Raw genomic sequence first — 14,982 nt, 5'->3', positions numbered from 1 at the left:
GTGAAGCCCTGTGTCCCCAGTCCTTGCTTCTGGTTTGATGGCTGTGGGTGTCCTTCACTGCCAAGTCTCAGCCACCTGTCTGAGAAAGACCAATTATTCGAGGAAGGGTGTTTTAAGAGTAGGCTAAAGATGAGGGCTAGTCCCTAGGAGATGTTTACCCTCAAGTCTTATCCCCCTCCCCCATAAAAAAGATGTTTGATTTCTTTGTCATTGATAGGGTCTCTAGCTCAGCAATTCAGTCTCCCCAAGAGTCCTTGGAAAAGAGGAGTCAGTGTGGATTGATTGGTGGCAGAGTGGCAAGAACATGACACTTGATCCCGAACTTGAGTCCAGTCTAGCCCTGCTCCTTCATTGCTCTGTGATCCTGAGCAAGTCAGGGTCATATAATCTTTCTGAGCTTCAGTTTCCTCCTCTGTAAAATATAGAATACTATCTTCACTTGTTTTTTTAAAGAAGTGAATGTTAATACATGCACAGCACCTGCTAATTAGTTCTTACAAATTATAAATACATTTAGAGTAGGATGGTTAAAAATCCATGACTTATGGAAGTGGTTTCAGGTGCATGGTGATCGTATGTGTGTGGTGTGGTGTTCAGGAAAAAAAGCTAAGGGTGAAAGAGACTTGGGTAAATTCCTAGGCTGAGAAGGAGTGGTAAAGAAGGAGACGTGGGTTTGATCCCTGGGTTGGGGAGATCCCCTGGAGAAGAAAATGGCAACTCATTCTAGTATTCCCACTTTGGAAATCTTGTGAACAGAGGAACCTGGTGGGCTACAATCCATGGGGTTGCAAATGGTCAGATATGACTCAACAACTAAGAACAAAAACACGTGAGATGACGGATGTGTGTCAGTTATTTCTTAATAAAACTGACAAAAGAATTAAAAACACAGGACTTGGCAGTGTATGGGCATATGTGTGTGTTCAGCCACACAGTTGTGTCCACTCTTGCAACACCATGGACTATAACCTGACAGGCACCTTTGTCCATGAGATTTTCCAGGCAAGAATACTGGAGTGGGTTACCATTTCCTCCTCAGGTGATTTTCCCAACCCACAGACTGAACCCATGTCTCCTGTATCTCGTCTCCTGCATTACAGGCAGATTCTTTACCACAGTGCCACCTACAGGAAATAAACAGCAAAGGATGTGACTTTGGAGGAGGTTGATCTGGTTTGTAATCCCAGCCCCACAATTTACTTACTGTAAGATCCTAAAAAAGTAATTAAACTTCTTTGGGCCTCATCTTTCTTCCTTAAAAAATAGTAATCACGGAAGCCCATTTTCCTTTCCTCCTTGAGATACAGCTAGGTTTCATTTCCTGAAGCCACAGTGATGATACTGGTATTCAGTACTAGTGTTTAATAACTAGTATCATGCAAACACTGACCAAGCAGACCAGATACAACTCATCAGAAGACTCACCAGCCAAAGACAATTACTGGGACACCCCACTGAACGCCAGCCCTGCAGAATCACATTTCTCCATGAAGGCACAGACACAGTGCTGGCAGCTTGATTAGAGAGTGGAGAAAGGTGAAATCCAGGAAGACCCAAATAAATAAATAAATAAATAAAAAATACATAGCTTAATAACTCTCAGAAGCATTTGAGCAGTATTTTATAATTTATTAAGTTCTTTCACAAACATTGCTTGAATTATTAAAACAGTTTCCTGGAAAACACAGTATTGAATCCTCTCAATTCATTTCAATTAAATGTATTCATAATATGCAACCAGTTGATACAGGTAAATAAAGGAGTAAGAAAGGATTCCTACTTTAGGGATTTTACATTGTGCTAGAGGTTTGGACAATATACCATTGATTGCTTCTTTTCTAGATGTTTTTTGTTACATGTTAGCTAAAAAGTATGTGAATGTTTAACTTATGCTATAATTAGTAAATTGTGGGGCTGGGATTGGAACCAGATCAACAACCTTCAAAGTCACACTCTTTCTTATTGGTTATGTAAATATATGGGCTTCCCAGGTGGCTCAGTGGGTAAAGTGGGTATCTCCTGCAATACAGGAGATACAGGAGACATAAGTTTGACCCCTGGGTTGGGAAGATTTCTGTGGAGGAGGGCATGGCAACCCACTCCAGTATTCTTACCTGGAGAAGCCCATGGACAGAGGAGCCTGGCAGGCTACAGTCCATGGAGTTACAAAGAGTCGGACACGACTGAAGCGACCGAGCGTGTGTCCACGCATGCACCTGTATATACAGGCAAGTCCTGTTGTAACCGGACCCTTCGGGGCCTTCCTGGGACAGAACCCCACCCCGTGCCCTCTGCCTGCCTCTTGTTTATAAAAAGTTTCAGTCTTCTAAACCTTCCCTGAGTTCCAAAGAGCAGATTCACACAATTACTAACTAGGGAAGTGAGGTAGTACAGAAACAAAGGAAAAGCAAGCCCAATATAATCTTAAACGATGACTTTTATTTTAAACTGATACCTTGATTTATGACCCCAAATTGTCCTGTGGCTTTAACCAACTGGCTTCAAGAGGGCTTAAAATATATGACACTGGGGAGGTGGAGCAAGGTGGTGCGGGGAGTCAGTTAAGAGCTGAAACTCCTGATCCATCACAGAGGCCCTGAGAAATAAAATGCCTCAACCATTGCTATTACTCTCTCCTAAAGAGAGGTTGAGGGATCCCAAGACATTGATTGACTGATTTGCTTTGCAGAAACCCATATTAATCACAATCACCGAGAACACATCCTGTCACAAGACAGGGCCAGGGTATCTGCAACTGCTGCTGCTGCTAAGTTGCTTCAGTCATGTCCGACTCTGTGCGACCCCAGAGACGGCAGCCCACCAGGCTTCCCCGTCCCTGGGATTCTCCAGGCAAGAACGCTGGAGTGGGTTGCCATTGCCTTCTCCAATGCATGAAAGTGAAAAGTGAAAGTGAAGTCGCTCAGTCGTGTCCGACCCCATGAACTACAACGTAACAGGCTCCTCCGTCCATGGGATTTTCCAGGCAAGAGTACTGGAGTGGGATGCCATTGCCTTCTCCGATCTGCAACTGAGACATCCTGAAATCACAAAGATCCCTTTTCCTTTACCTTTTGTCCCTTTCAGAACCTTGTGCCCTGGTCAGTCAGCAAGATAAATCAAATTTGACACAAGTCTAGCTCTCCCATCATCCATGTTGGTGCCTCTTCAACCAATAAACCTTTCTTTGATCCAAACTCTTTTTTTTTTTTTTTTTGGCCTTACAGTATTTCAGGCACACAAAGTTAGGTTCAATAACACTCTGGGCGGGGGGGTGGGGGGGCAGGAGGAGGGTTGCTTTTGCTCTTTAATATTTACTTTTATTTATTTGTTTGACTCATCGAGTCTTAATCGTGGCATGCAGGACCTTCTGTCTTCTTTGCGGTATGTAGGATCTGTAGCTACAGCATGCAAACTCTTAGTTGCAGCATGTGATCTTTAGTTCCCTGACCAGGGATCGAACACGGATCACTTGCATTGGGAACGTGGAGTCTCAGCCACTGGACCACCAGTGAAGTCACTCGACAACACTGCGAAAGAGTGAATTTCTCTTTCTTCCCAGCCTAAGAACTTAGACTCTTTCACCCTTAGCTTTTTTCCCTACCCCTGACCACCCCCCCCCCCCCCGCCCCCTCAGCCTCACCATTAGAATCTACCTCCTTCTGCCAAACCCACACACCTGAAACTGTTCATTAAGTCAGGTGGAGAGAATCTGAAATCTTGTTGTTGTCGTTCAGTCTTTATGTCCCACTCTTTGCAACCCCATGGACTGCAGCATGTCAGGCTTCCCTGACCTTCACTATCTCCTTCTGATCTTAGCCTGTGTCTGAATACTTGATATTTTCCCTGGTGGTTCAGCAGTAAAGAATCGACCTTCAGTGTTGGAGAGGTGGGTTCAATCCCTGGGTTGGGAAGATACCCTGGAAAAGGAAATGGCAACCCACTCCAGTATTCTCACCTAGAGAATTCCATGAACGGAGGAACCTGGAGGGTTACAGTCCATGGGGTCGCAAAGAGTCAGGCATGACTTAGCGGCTAAACAACAAAATACTTGAGACTTGATGTGGGAAGAAGGAAAAAGAAAGAGGATTTGAGTGTGAAAAAGGAATCTTTTGGCAGCGAAAATAAATAAAGTGAAAAGAGGCTCCTATCTGAGACTACTCTGGGGAGAAGATAGGAAAAGGACAGCAGAGGGTATCTCGGTCCTGCTTTCTAGAAACGTAGCCTGGAGGCTGCAGGATCTCAGGGAGAGAGCCATGTGACCATATGGAATGACCTCTTGGCAGTCATTCCATTAACTGTCTTACAGAGACTCCTGTATTGCCAGTTTGATACAGAAAAAAGCAGGTAAACTAGACCTAAAAATCATGTGAACAGAGTAGTAAGCCTTCCTCAGCAGGGGGACCTGGTGGACCAGTGGTGAAGAATCAGACCTCCTTCTCATGCCTACCACACAAACACCTTGACACTATGAGAGTAAAACCCTAGACTGCTTTGTGTAGGGAGTAACAGAAAGTCCAAGAAGGCCTGAGGTTAAATTTCCCATTAGCTCAGTTAGGATGGCAACTTAAAATAGAAATTAATCTATTCCAAAAATAAAGTTGTATTTTTTATGCACCTGAATTTATGGTCATGATTCATGCTTGCAGCCTTTTTTTAAAAAAAAAAAAAAAACAATTTATAGCATGAGCTTTGTTTCCTTAATAATTGAATTGAGAATTTGTTTTCCCAAAAGGAAATTTAGGGGACTGGATAACAAGTGGAAGAGAATTTGGGTCACTTTTATAAGAGTAATCCTTTTAGTGATTAGTGATTTAGTGATTAGTAAATTCCTTCTTGGTAGGTCCAGCCTCAGCATAAGTACCAGCAGAGGAAAGATGCCAGAATTAAAGGAGTTTAATCCAAGAAAGAAAGAAATTTTTGAGGATCAGAGATTTGCCTCAAGTGATATAGTAGCCAGTGACAGACTTAACTTCCAATCTGTAGCACTGATGTCTTTCCTCTCCTTTCCTTTTGTCTGTCTATTCTTATGCCATTTCCTCCCCTACCCACATTTTGCCCTATCTTGAGTATGAAAATAAGGTTATAATAACTTGCAATTTTGCATTACTGGTCACATTTTTATTTCTGGTTCTCATTCAGGACATGATTCATTTTTCCCCATCAAGGAAATCAGATTTTATTTTGGCAATGTATATGCAAAAAACTTTGAGATATGTAGAAATTCAGTGTTGAATGTCCCAGGACATGATTCAGAGGCTGACTCGGGGAAGGCCTGAATCTCTGGTTGTAGGGGGTTATTGTGGTTTGGCAATGAGAAGCTGGGAAAATTGGCTTCTGGAAGAGGGAGAACTTCACCTTTCTTTAGTGAAGGAAGTCTGTGAATATATCTAATTGGTCTCCAGTGGAAATGAAAGTGTCCGTCACCTGGACCTCTTTCTTTGGAGTGCCTAGGTGGTGGGCCACGTCCTCGGCGATGGTGGTCTTGGGGACCTTGGCTATGTGGTGGTGGGTCACAGGGTCCATGGTCATAGAAATCATGGGGATGATGTCCATGGGGGTGGTGTCCATGAGGATGATGTCCATGGGGGTGGTGTCCATGAGGATGATGTCCATGGGGGTGGTGTCCATGAGGATGATGTCCATGGGGGTGGTGTCCATGGGGATGATGTCCATGGGGGTGGTGTCCATGGGGATGATGTCCATGAGGACGATGTCCATGGGGGTGGTGCTCATCAGAACTAGAGTTATGAGGGGGCCTGTGGTTCCACTTGGGGCCAAAGGGAGGGTGAGGACATCTTAACCCTGGAGGGGGAAATGGTAGAGGAACCCTTGCTTGAAATGGTGGACTGTCTGAGTGATTTTTGTGTTCTGGAGGAGGCGGACATCTAAAGTTATGTGACTCATGGGGATGACCATGATCTTTAGATCCCCTGGGCTTAAATGGAGGCCTTCCAGCAGGAGAATGCTCATGCTCACCAGGGTGGAAGGGACGGCCCAAATGATGTTGCACACCACTGAAGTTTCTATGTTCCTGATGATGGAAACAGAAGAGTGGATATCATCATGTAACACAAAAAGAAGCTAGATGTTTAATTTAATTTATGTCAATGGCATCTAGATTTTCAGATTCCACAACTATTTTTAAAATTAGGGTATCAAAAAAGGATTTCTCAAATTCTTCTCTAGCCAACTCACATTCAAAATACAAACAAACAAAATCAAATTACAAACAAAACTGTCATTTACTACCATCATTATTTCACAATAGAAATATTTTAATAATCAAATAACATTTGATTATTTTAACATTTTTGTTATTTTCTGACTCTTGTCAGAGTCAGAAACTTAATCTCAGGGTAAAGGGTAGTACTTTAGATGAAATAAATGTTATATTGTGAAAACACTCCTTATTATTATTCTTCCCATCTCAATATAAACTGATGAAATTATACTATAAAATGATCCTTATCTACAGATCAACCTTTGGAAAATTAATGCCTTATAATTTACATTCTCAACGAGAGTCAGGTTTTATGGTACAAACATCTCCTACTCCTAACGAATGATCACCTACCTCTGTGTAATTTTCCTTGTTTAGATATTAATTTTTAAGAAATCTGTGGAGCCATGTTCATGGTGACAAGCCTGCCCCCTCCATTGGGGTGGTGCTGGTACATGGGCACTTGGATTATGCTCAGGTTTGTTTGTTTGTTTGTTTTTTGATATAAAAAACACTGTGAAGAATATCTTGCTATCAAATAAAAACTTTCTGGGACATATGTAAAATACTGTTTTGAGTCTTAGTCCATATACCTTTATATAGTAGATTTTAGCCTCATTCATTTTTTAGGTTCTATGCCTAATATTGAAAGCTAGAAATTAAGTGTCAGCACTGGAGTCCTGACTACAAGAGCCACTTTCAATTCATTAGAGGTTGGTTGAATTAATCATGATTTTACTTTTCTGGCAAATCTTACCCTTCTCAATTCTTGGGGGAAAAAACTCCATATTTTTTGTGTCATATCAGCAATTTGTACTGTCCCAATTGTACTTTCCCTGTTCTCTCTGTGTTTCTCCTCCTTGTCATCCCTACTCCCTCATCCACCATCTCTTTCTCCCTCTTCTGTCTCTGTCTGTCTCTCTCTCTCACACACACACACAATACACATCAACAACCATAGGAACAATATATGCTGTGTGTGTGAAAATATCACCTAGTTTGGCACTGATCATGACAAAGACTACTGAAGCAACCCACCTTAAGGTTGAAGACTTCACAGTTTGTGACCATGTTTTTTGGGGTTTCCAAGTCAGAGGCTTCCACATCATAGAACAAATCTGCTCTGCAGAATCCAAAGATCTGTAAAGAAGAGATAAACCTGTTAGGGTGTGTGTGTTTGAGTGTATATGCGCAGGTGGTAGGAAGGTATCCAGCTTTGTTGTGAACTCCCAGACATTTGGGAAAGGAAAAGAGGCTTCAGAAAAATCAGGGTTGTTGTTGTTTAGTCATTAAGTTGTGTCCTGAGGAGGGTAAGATGTGCCAGAAAATAAGGAGATCTTCATGCAGATACCTGAGTATCAAAGGATAAGTGACCAGGGGAACAATCCCTTTGATTGAGCATCAGGAAGACTGGATTCTAAGCTCAGCTTGGTTGTGAACATCAGGCAGGACCCTTTGCTGAGCCTCAGTTACCTCTTTGTCAGAGGGAGTCACTGTGAGGTGGGAATGGGGTGACGTGAGTGACAGCACTGTTGGGTGTCAGTTCTGAATACAAGCTAGTTACTTGTTTTAGTTAAGTGTTTAATCCTAGTGGGTAAAAAAATTCCAGTGCTAAGTGTAGGTAAAGAACATGTAAAATTTTATAATATATGTGATACTCTCATGATTCACTTAACTGCTCTGTGCCTCAGTTTCCCCATCTGTAAATCAGGAATAAAAATAGTATCTACTTCGTAGGGCAGCAGTGAGTTAATAAGGCAACATATGTAAAGCACTTAGAAGGATGCCTGGCACATAGTAAGTGGTTTCTGAATGTTACCTAGCATTTCACAGACTCTTCAATTATACTCACATGAGAGTGTCTGGGAAAGTGGTGACTGGAACAGTTCCTCACAGAGAAGTCCAGGAAGTAACCGGTACCTTCCCCTCCTCTCTAGAACAAATTGGATCCAAGCAGTTTCAAGAACATAAAAAGTTAAAAAAAAAGCGGTAGATGCTTACTTTCCAACATACTATAAAGTACTATGAGGATTCGAAATCTCCAATATGCACCATTTTTCTGATGGTCTCTGCCTTTAAAAAATTTATCATGATAAGGTTTCTATTTCATTGAAAGTTTCAATTAACACCTATAATTAAGGGTAGTGTGAAAAATCAACATTTGTGCCTCTCATTCTCAGAGGTACCACTATCACCCACTTGATGGAGGTTTCCTTCAAGCCTTTTCCTAAATATGTTGCCCATATACACATATATCTAATTATTTAACATAAATGGGATCATAGTCTTAAGTATTGTTCTGTAACCTACTTTTTCCATTAGCAACATATCTTAAAACTTTTTCCAGTGCATAAACATTCAAAATGTTGTTTTCATTAATCGCAGTGTATTCATTCCATTGTTTGCCTGCACCATAATCTATTTAACTGCATTTACAGAATGCATGACTGACATCAACTAGCTGCTATGCAAGGCTAGCTTGGACGGGAAGCACCGAGGTCCTTGGACTGGGAGGCAGAACTGTCTCACTCCAGCCACACCACTAGGAGTGGTAAGGTGGGTGCTGAGTCTCTGGTTTCCATCATAATACAGGAGATTAGGATCAGATGATTTTAATGACTCACATAAGTTTTATTATTCTCTTCTGTCTTTCCCTCTTCCTTGTTTGAGTTTTTCCTTTTCTCTGCTCAGTATTCACACACATATACCCACAACCCCAAAAGCCAAAGAACTGAAGGAGGGAGCCTCAATTTAAAAGGCCCCAAATTAAAAGGTCGACTGAGGGCAGCACAGAGGCTCAGGGCTGCCAAGCTCACACCTGCTGCGTTGGACCCTGGGCCCTCGATGCTAGCTAAACATTAGAGGAGTCTCACCGCTCTTATAGCCCTCTTCACTTTGTCCACTCTGAAAGGAGCAAAGTCACTGTTCTCCCTTTTGTACTTCTCCAGGGCTTTGTCAGCTTGTTTTCTGTAGAGCTCAGTATCCTCAAAGAAATCGAAGAGCACTGGGCTGTCTATTGTATTGGTCAGTGCCGAAGAGACTGGAGAAAGAAATTGGCAGTTTTGCAGTTACTGAGTTGGAAGCAGTAATGTCAATGTTGGGACTTGATACATGTAATCATGATGGCAAGAATAACAAGAGCTTCCATTTTACAGATGGAAATTAGGGTTGGAGAGGTAACTTGTCCAAGATCAAGTCAGTCAATCAGTGGCAGAGCTAAACTTAAACCCAGATCCTTCTAATGCTCAAGTCTCTGTTGTGACCCCTATTCATGACAACCCATCACTCATAAAGTGCTAATATTTTAATGAACTTTTCCCTGTCTCTGCCAAGGAGAGAGGCATCGTTAACACAAAATTTTGCCCAAAGAGAGAAGACGCAGCTCAATCTTTCTTTATGGCAACCTTGTGAGGGAGTTGCTTGACTGTCGAATTTTTATATATTGAACCATGTTAAGATTAATTATTTTAAAAGACATTCTGTGATCATCCTTTTGAAAAGGTGAATTTAAAATGTGTGTAATTTAGAGTCAGCACCAGTGGAATAGGGTCATGTCTTTGCCACACTTTGGCTCTGTTCCCCAGGCTGGGTCATTGAATCTCCTTGAGGCTTATTTTGTATCTAAAATAGAAAGTATTGTAATCTTTACTTCATAGTCTTGTAAGATTAAACAAGTTAATATATGAATAAATGCTTTGTGAACATACGTAACTTTCAATTGTCGAAGTCAATACTTGAACGCTAAGTACATAGCAAAGTGTACTACACAGGCTATCTAGTTAATTCTGGGAAGAACCTGAAGGGATAATATTATTGTTATCTTTATTTTACAAAGGAGGAAAGCTTGAAGAAGTAACTTGCCCTTAAGACCATACAACTAGTAAGTGTTGAGGTTGGGGTTCAAACTCAAATTGGACCCCAGAGCCTATGTTCTCTACAATGATGTCATACAGCCCCTTGTAAATGTCTGTTTTTAGATGTTGAATTTCTATAAAAGAAGATGTGCCAGTAATAGGGAAAAATCTCTCTTCTCTTCTCAAGAGAGCAAGTAATAATTGCATCCACAAGGGTAGGAACCATTTCTGATACATACTTCATAGACTTCGATGATGAATACCACTGTTTGATTGAATTTTGTATGAACCTAGAATTAATTAGCATTTTAACAATCATACCAGAACTTGTGGTGCAGTTAAAGTCATTCACTCTAAGATCTTCAGATCCAGCCAGATGTGTTATAGCAATTACCTTACATTGTCCAATCACCTGTAAGAAAGAGAGGTTTATTTTATCACCTACTTCTTTCCTTAGGTTGACCCGAGGGAACAAAACATGCGGCAGCATGCTCCTACTATCCATTTGAAATTATTGTGCTTCCTCTCACCATACCCTCTCTCAAAAACCTATATTTTCTCAGCATAGTTCTGTGAGCTGGATATGCTACAAGCATCCAAAACCCTCATGAAAAGCGCAGAGAAAGTGTTGAAAGAGATCATGGCCATATCCCAAACATTTTCAAGGAAAAAAAAGCTAAAACTGCTGGATATGTAGTCATCTTATTTTCTGGAACTGAAATCTTATATCTTTGCTGATTTATCTTTGCATCTTCCTCTGTGCTGGGCTCTGAGAACCCATGGGCAATGTGCAGAACAAGGCTCTATTCCTCATGGTGACTGCAACTAATCCCTTTGGCCATTTCTGTTAGGGAGACCAGTATTCACCGTTACAGGTTCAGAGGATCTTAGACATTAGGTGATTTGCCCAAGGTCTCATAGCTGGTCATGCTATGACATGGGACCATAAGCCCCATTGACTTTTCTTGAACTGATTTCCCGGTATGGCTCTCAAGAAAATATTACTCGAAGTCAACATAGTCCTTATAAACCATGAGGCAGAAGTTTTGTTCTTATTGTTTTACTGTGTAAGCCCAGGTGTGCAACCACCCTGGGCAAGAAGATATTTCTGCTTCTATCTATTGATAGAAGTCAGGAATGCTAAGAGGAGAGGAATGGTACCTGGTTTACTTACTATTTCAGATGGACGACGAGAAACATCTGGCTCACAGTCATCCCAGTGCTTCCTGGATAGGACTGGACAGTCAGATTCTTTCACATCCAAGACTAAATAGTAGACAGTTGTGGATTCCTGGGGAATGCCAAGAAAGCAATGGCTGGGTGGTATGTGGAAACCCAGAGATTTCCAATAAAAATAAGCTCTTTATTTCTTAAATAGAATTCCTGTCATTCTACTCCTCTCTACAAGTCATTCTACAAGTCATTGCAGGTGCCCTACCTTTATATCATTTGATCTGTTTATTTAATAAAAAGCATCAGAGAGTTTTTAACTGGTCATAATGTTGCTTCTGCCCATGAATTTTAAAGAGCAGTCACAAAAAGGCAGTGTTGGTTTGGGTGGAAGTATTGAAGGTACAAGACTAGAATATAAGCGATGACAGTCATATATTCTATATGTGCAGTTGTGTCCTCTCATCCTGTTCTGTTCCTGAACTTGGGCTTCTTCTTCTTCTTTTTTTTTTTTTAAATAGATTAACTCTTTTATTTTTCCTTTGGCAGCATGTGGAATGCTAGTTCCCTGACCAGGGATCAAACCTATTCCCCTTACAGTGGAAACTCAGAGTCCTAACCACTGGACCATCAGGGGAATCCCAGATTTCTTGTCTTCATTTCAACTTGCCCTAAGCTGAATTCACTCTCTTCTCTTACAAACTAGCTCCGTCCCTCTACCTCCTTTGTCTAATCAGAGATGCCATTATTTATTGCCTTAGTCTTTGGCTTAAGGAATGTCTCTCTTCCAAGATGATGGCTGTTCCAAAACCCACAGAGAACCTCTGGAACCCCTCTGCCTTTGTCTGTTTCTCCATACCTTCTTTCCAGATTCCCTGCACACATAGAGGTGGTATACCAGGAATTCTCCTAGAAGGCTATTATCCAAGCCATTATGTTATTCAAATACTGCTCATTCTTCAGGATTCAAATGAAGCCTTCTCCCATCCATGATAATTGATCTTCTATTTTATCCCTCCAGCATTTATTCCACTCACTTAGTTACCTGAGTGTATCCCATCTTACCCAGTTCATCTACGTGTGTATGAGAGCTGATGATTATTTCCTTGAGAGCAAGGCCCATAGTTTATTATAATTTTTCTCTTATAGCACTTAGCCATTGATTGGGCTCTGCATAAGTGCTTATAAGTATTTAGAGGCTGATCAAGGACATAATGACTGTGCTTAGTAGCTTCAGTCATGTCCAACTCTTTGTGACCGCATGGACTATAGCCCAACAGGTTCCTCTATCATGGGATTTTCCAGGCAAGAATACTGGAGTGGGTTGACATGCCCTCCTCCAGGGGATCTTCCCGACCCAGAGATCAAACCCACGTGCCCTATGTCTCCTGCATTGGCATGAGGGTTCTTTACCATCAGTGCCACCTGGGAAGTCCAGGACATACTAGTAACAAATATTAATTCAAAGGATAAAAGAACAGTTAAGGCAGCCCTGAGGGCTTCCCAGGTAGCACAGTGGTAAAGAATCTGCCTGCCAATACAGGAGACACAAGAGACACGGGTTCTATCCCTGGGTGGTGAAGATCCCCTGGAGGAGGAAATGGCAACCCACTCCAGTATTCTTGCTTGGGAAGTCCCATGGACAGAGGCGCCTGGCGAGCTACAGTCCACGGGGTCGAAAAGAGTCAGACATGACTGAACACAGTACAGCACAGAGCAGCCCAGAAACGAAACCAACAACCCTGAACAAAGCCAATCCACTGTGCAAAGTGGCAGGCTTAGGAGCTAGCGTCTCCTTTGGCCCTGGTCCATCACCGCCCCATTCAGCTCTGCCATGGGAGGCTCCTCACCACTTTGTCCAAGTGGGCATCAGCGACCCGCAGCAACTGGAAAAGGTAGCCATCCCACCGTCCTTTATTGATCAGGTCCAGAGCTTTTGCAGCCACAGGCTCAACGGCATCGCAGCCTGTGGGATTCACAGCACAAGAACACTGCTGTGTGATCAGAAGGATGGACGACAGTGCTGCAGTGAGTACCTTCATCTTGTTAAAATGTGGAAAGCATCCCTTGCTCTGGGTTACCACGGCAGAGAAGTTTACACAAATTTTCTAAAATGCACACACAACTGATTATGCAAGATTTTATACATTTTTGTTATGTAACTGGGGATGTTCACCTTGACCCCTGGTTCAGATATCTGTCAACACTCTGTAAATGATTAGCGGGCCCTGGGGACAGAAAGTTGAAACATGCCATGTTTAAAACATGCCTCGTTTTGAGGCTAATACCCTCAAAACCATGTGTCCCAAAGTGGGGAAGACAGTGAGATGTTTTATAGTAATTGTTCAGAGAGGCTGTGATCAGCTTATGGTAATTCTTCTAATGGGTTCAAGGTAAGGTAAGTAGGAGTCAGCATCATCAGCCTTCAGGCCTGACAGGTCTGGGGTCTGTGTATTTGGAGGCAGCATACCATCATTAATTGTTAACTTCTCCCACCTGGAGTGGGTTTCAGTATCTGCAAAACAGCTTAAAGATACTGTTGTATGTAATTGTTGAAGAGGAAACAGGACCTAGGCCCAGGCTACTCTTGACTATTTCTCCCTGGTCTTGAACCCCTGTCCGTGCTAAGTCACTTCAGTCATGTCTGACTCTATGTGATCCCATGGACTATAGCCCGCCAGGCTCCCCTGTCCATGGGATTCTCTAGGCAAGAATACTGGAGTAGGTTGCCATTTCCTCCTCCAGGGGATCTCCCCCACCCAGTGATCAAATCCACACCTCTTTCTTACATCTCCTGCATTGGCAAGCAGGTTCTTTACCACTAACACCACCTGGGAATCCCCTCCCTTTTCAAATTACCAACTGCTTGAATTGAAAGTCAGGGAAGGTCATGGAGGCTAAATGAAGGCTGTTCCCTGTAATCAAAGAAATGGGGGACACAGAAAACTTTGTGCCCGCAGCCTCACAGGATTCTGCTCAGTATCACCTGGGAAAAAGTTGGGAGCACACTCATGTCATTCCAGTTCTTTGTGACCCTTAAAGTATGCTAAAGAGAATTAGTTCATGTGGAAGAGGAAGGTAGTGAAGGTAGCAGTCAAGTCATTCGATGCCCTTCCCAGAGATAGGGTTAGAGGGCATATACCATTGGGTGAGGGACCCAGCACTGGGGGATAGGGTTGAGATTAAGCTAATCCCCCATCTGCACCCCTCCTGAAAAAACAGTATAACTGCACAGATCCCTCATACCAGTAGAGCCCAGCAGCATCAGGAAGGATGAGGAGAAGTCAGCCCAGGTTGCCTCCCCACGACCAGTGACTTACAGCACCTGCCTTCCTCCCCAGTCTCCTTGAAGTGTCAAAGTCTATGGCCATAGTTCTCAGCCTTGAATTCATATTGGAGTCACCCAAGGAGCTTTTCAACATCCTTATGTCCAAGCCTTCTCCCAGAGAAATTAAACCAGGGGCTTTTGGGGTGGACCCAGGCGTTGGTAGTTTTCCCAATGTGCAGTCAAGGCTGAGAACTGGTTGGGCTTTGGATACAACCCAAGGGAAGGGAAAGAATTTGAAGAGAGAAGCCATGGGGAAGATGTATGGAATGAGACCTTACTTCCCAGAATCGTAGTCTGATGTAGTGAGTGTTAAAAGGGGAAGAAATCCGTTTTGAATTATATATGAGATTGTACCTTTAATATTAGTAACACTAGCTTTTAAATATCCAAAACAGATGGCTTCAGTGTAA

General features: G+C 42.5%; 1 protein-coding gene across 1 annotated transcript; it reads right to left on the bottom strand.

The window, feature by feature from the left end:
• Positions 1-5,176: 5,176 nt before the first annotated feature.
• Positions 5,177-13,286, bottom strand: HRG (histidine rich glycoprotein). The gene is made up of 7 exons (XM_061167903.1): positions 13,095-13,286; positions 11,249-11,365; positions 10,396-10,486; positions 9,094-9,260; positions 8,073-8,153; positions 7,259-7,360; positions 5,177-6,031 (listed from the first exon to the last, which is right to left on the bottom strand). Exons 1-7 carry the CDS (start codon positions 13,284-13,286, stop codon positions 5,177-5,179), a joined length of 1,605 nt encoding a protein of 534 aa, XP_061023886.1.
• Positions 13,287-14,982: the final 1,696 nt, after the last annotated feature.

The sequence above is a fragment of the Dama dama genome, chromosome 19 (genome assembly GCF_033118175.1).
Source record: "Dama dama isolate Ldn47 chromosome 19, ASM3311817v1, whole genome shotgun sequence".
NCBI lineage: Eukaryota > Metazoa > Chordata > Mammalia > Artiodactyla > Cervidae > Dama > Dama dama.
Note: the sequence above shows the minus strand (reverse complement) of the source record. Positions and strands in the feature narration are given on the sequence as shown.

Excerpts from the sequence above, each read along its gene's own strand:
- HRG (XM_061167903.1), bottom strand. The coding sequence starts at position 13,286 with ATGAAGGTACTCACTGCAGCACTGTCGTCCATCCTTCTGATCACACAG. Across the intron at positions 11,366-13,094 it reads ATGCCCACTTGGACAAAGTG|GAATCCACAACTGTCTACTA; the intron begins GTGAGGAGCCTC and ends GGCATTCCCCAG. Across the intron at positions 9,261-10,395 it reads TAACTGCACCACAAGTTCTG|TCTCTTCGGCACTGACCAAT; the intron begins GTATGATTGTTA and ends TTCTTTCTCCAG.